Source organism: Octodon degus, unplaced genomic scaffold (genome assembly GCF_000260255.1).
Source record: "Octodon degus isolate 3935 unplaced genomic scaffold, OctDeg1.0 scaffold00018, whole genome shotgun sequence".
Classification (NCBI taxonomy): Eukaryota; Metazoa; Chordata; class Mammalia; order Rodentia; family Octodontidae; genus Octodon; species Octodon degus.
In genome coordinates, this window is record NW_004524594.1 from 21,248,010 (window position 1) to 21,251,551 (window position 3,542).

Consider the following 3,542-nt stretch of genomic DNA (forward strand, 5'->3'; position numbering starts at 1 on the left):
CACCAGGGGGCGGGGCTGGCTGGCATGTGGTGCTGGGGGATTGAACCGCGGTCCCTGTGCTTTGCTTAACTTAGCTTGTTCTAAGTAGGTGCTTTAGACCACTGATCCATCTCACCAGCCCGGTAACTTGTTCTTGACACATAACTGGGAATGGCAGCACTTGAACCCAGCTGCTTCCCTCCACCCTCTCTGCAAGGTAAAACTCTTGCCGTCATCTCCCAAACAGGATCAAATACATACTTATTTAAAAATAAGTCAGCTCACAAAGTGATTGCAGCAGCTGGTGTCTGCCTCAACTGTCACTGGCAGAAGGAAGGGCCCTTATTGCACGTCACAGCTCTGCGGAATGGAGACCACCAGGGCTGGGTTATTTTAGCCTGGACCATAGCTGGGGTGCCAGCGATCCCAAGTGGGCTTTCCATCTCCAGGAACACACACAGCTGAGCATGCCTGTTCAGGAAAAACTGGCTCATACTGTCCAGCGCCTAAAGCCACCTGGGGCCTGGCTGGGTGTTGGGCTGGGTCCACACACACCCACCTATGCACAACAGCTGCCCTTGCAGAACTCCAACAGGGAGTTCTCAGCAGGCTCCCACCTGAGTCCATAGAGCCTTGACACCAGGATCTGCCCTCTTCCGCCTTCATGGCTAGGGCTTCAAGGTACCCAGGGTCTTACCAGCACCTTCCTCCTCTCCAAGGGTTTGGGCAGTGGTCTCCCCTCTCCACTAGCCACTTATTCCCAGGGAGTCCCCAGTCCCTGTCAGGATAGGCCTGACTGGTAGCTCCTCAGTGACCTCTCCAGCTTGGCCTGCCCTCCCCCAGAAACTTCAGGCTTCAGCCTCTGCTGGCCTGCTGGACATATGTACCAGGGTGACATCTCCACTGGGGTCAGCCCTCCCACTCCCACTTCCATCTCCCTTCTCCCTTGCTCCTCCTCATCCCAGAAAAGGGCCACACTGCCTGCCCATTGTCTGGTCCCAACTTCTCCCTCACACCCAAATCCATTCCATCAGCAAAACCTGATGGTTCTGGCTTCCCAGTGGATTCAGAATCTACTTCCTCTTACTGCCACCACTATTGGCATCCTGGTCCCAGACACTGTTCTTCTTGGCCCCCAAGCCCACAACAGCACCTGGCCCAGAGATGTGCTTATTCAGTAGCTCTGAATGGCTGCATCTGCTGGACTTCCTGGTTTCAGATCCCAGAGTTGCCACTTTAACAGACTGGTACCTTTGGACAAATGACTCAGTCTAGGAATAACAACAGTATCTATACCATCAGGTTGTTCGGGAGATTAAGTGAGAAAAAAAAATTGTAAGTGTCCAGTACAGTACCTGGCACATAGTAGGTTTTCTTTTTCCCCAGTACGGGGGATTAAGTTCATGGCCTTTATACTGAGCTACATCCCCAATCCTCTTAACATTTTTTCTTTTGAGACAGTATTCCAGTTAGTCACTGAGTTACCCAGTCTGGATTTGAACTTGCTATCCTCCTGCCTCAGCCTCCCAGAATGATGGGATTAAGGCATGTGGTACCACTCCTGGTCCACAGTGAGTTATTTATTTCTGTCTTTTTTTAGACAAGTTTTCTTTATACAGTTCAGGCTGACCTTAAACATTTATACCTGGTCCAAGGGATTCACTTTGTAGCCCAGGCTGACCTCAAAGTAATCCCCCTGCTTCAGCCTCCCAAGTGCTAGGATTACAGGCATATGCCTCCATGTCCAGCTCCATAGTAAGTTCTTAATAACTCACTGCTGGTTGCTGCAGCCATCCTAGTTGTTATTACTGAAATTGTTGCTGGCTATGTCCTGAGGAGCCTTAGAGTGTACCATCTTCATGAAGGGACTGGAAGTACTGAGGGAGGCCTGTGCCTTATCTTGGGCAGAGGAACTCAGGCAATGGCCCCTCTAATGCCTGTGAGCAAACTCGGGGACCCCACATTACTGGCAGCCTCTTGGAGGCCACTGACAGCCAGCAGGCAAGTGGATGGGATGGGGGCTGCTGCAAGCTGCTGGAATCTGACTGCATGCCTCAAGCAACCTTGCGCAGCCACAGGCTGGGGAAACACAGGGCACTCTGGTCACCCAGCATTCGCAGGCACAGTCCTCGTGGCACGAGCCAGAAAACCCTGCCACCAAATTCCTGTGTGATCTTGGGCAAGTCACTCCCCCATCCCAGCCTTGCTTCCCTCAGATATGTACCACAGACACTAGATTCCAGGTCATTTAAGGCCTGGAAAGCTCTGACAGTTGGCTGGGCCAAGGGTGGGGAGCAAAGTGGCTCAGTGCTGGGGGCTGTGCCTCTCTGTGCCCCAATACTTACCCTGCTGAAGACGTTTTCAAAGCTGTTTGGGCTGGTGACATCAAAGCAGAGGAGCAGGACACTGGCATCAGGGTAGAACAGAGGCCGCAGGCGGTCATAGTCATCTTGCCCTGGGTAGAGTATGTGGTCATTGTCTCCATATCTCTTGCCTGCTGTCAGCCTCTCTCTAATAGCAGAGAGCTTACGCCAGCAGACAGAGGCTTCTGGTGGGGCCTTGTATCTGTGTCCCCTTGCAGTGGTGCTAACCTGGCCTGTCCATGGGATGTGCCAGCCCTGGCCTGGGATGGCTATTTGCTGAGAAATCCTGTTTTGGAAGGAGTGGAGGCAAGGCAGGGCCCAGGCCTGAGGCAGCATGGAGGGACTGGGACTCTGTGACTTTCGCTTTGGGCTGACTCTTGCGAGGGCACAGTGAGGAGGCCAGAGGGCAGAGCTCACAGGCAGACAGGTCTTAGAGAAGCTAAAGCCAGTGTGGAAAGCTTGAGAGGTCCTTAAAACTCCAGGGCTCCAGGGCTTGGGAGCTGCTCTGGTGTGGGGACATAGGCAGGCACAAGTACAGAACTTGGAGGGCTCAGGTTCCCAAGGGGCCTCAGTCCTAGCCTCCATGGCATAGAAAGAGTGAGGCTGAGCCTCTTCCACCTTGCCCGCCCATGGTCCCCCCACACTCACCTGCCGTGTCCCAGATTTGGAGGTGCACAGGTTTGCCCTTCATGTGCATTTTGACAACATGCCGCTCAAACACTGTGGGAGTGTACCTCTGAGGAGAAAGGGGAAAGTGGGGGGAGCTTTTGAGCGTTCCAGTCCCATTTTGATGGTTCCAGTCCCAGGGAGGCAGGCCAGAACCCAGGGAGGCCTGTAGCACTGACCCCTGCCCCCAACTTGGGAGGCATTGACAATTGTTTCCCGGATATTTCCTCAGTGGCCAGCCTTGGGGAAGGACTAGTGCCCTGTGGCAGCCATGTCCTGACCCTCCCTGGCCTTGTTCTCCTAGGTTACAAGAGGAGAAGGTTATGCTGGGTGTGGTGGCACATGCCTATAATCCCACCACTGTGGAGGCTGAGGCAGGAGAATCACCAGCCTGGGTTACATAGTGAGTTCAAGGCCAGCTTGAACTACATAGTGTGACCCTGTCTGAAAAAAAATAAAGTGGGCCGGGTCGGGGGAGATAGAAGATTAAAATAGATCCTTAGCACAGGGCCTGGTACAAAACCAGCACTCTGT

The 3,542-nt window shown here is 53.4% G+C and overlaps 1 protein-coding gene across 1 annotated transcript in view; it reads right to left on the reverse strand.

Annotated features, from left to right (window-relative positions):
• Rhod (ras homolog family member D) overlaps positions 1–3,542 on the reverse strand; it is a 12,754-nt gene that overhangs the window by 2,059 nt on the left and 7,153 nt on the right. The window contains exons 2-3 of the mRNA XM_004627166.2: positions 2,991–3,078; positions 2,325–2,434 (exon numbers count right to left, since the gene is read on the reverse strand). Of these exons, the coding sequence (XP_004627223.1) occupies positions 2,325–2,434; positions 2,991–3,078 (198 nt within the window). The remainder of the gene's footprint in view (positions 1–2,324; positions 2,435–2,990; positions 3,079–3,542) is intronic.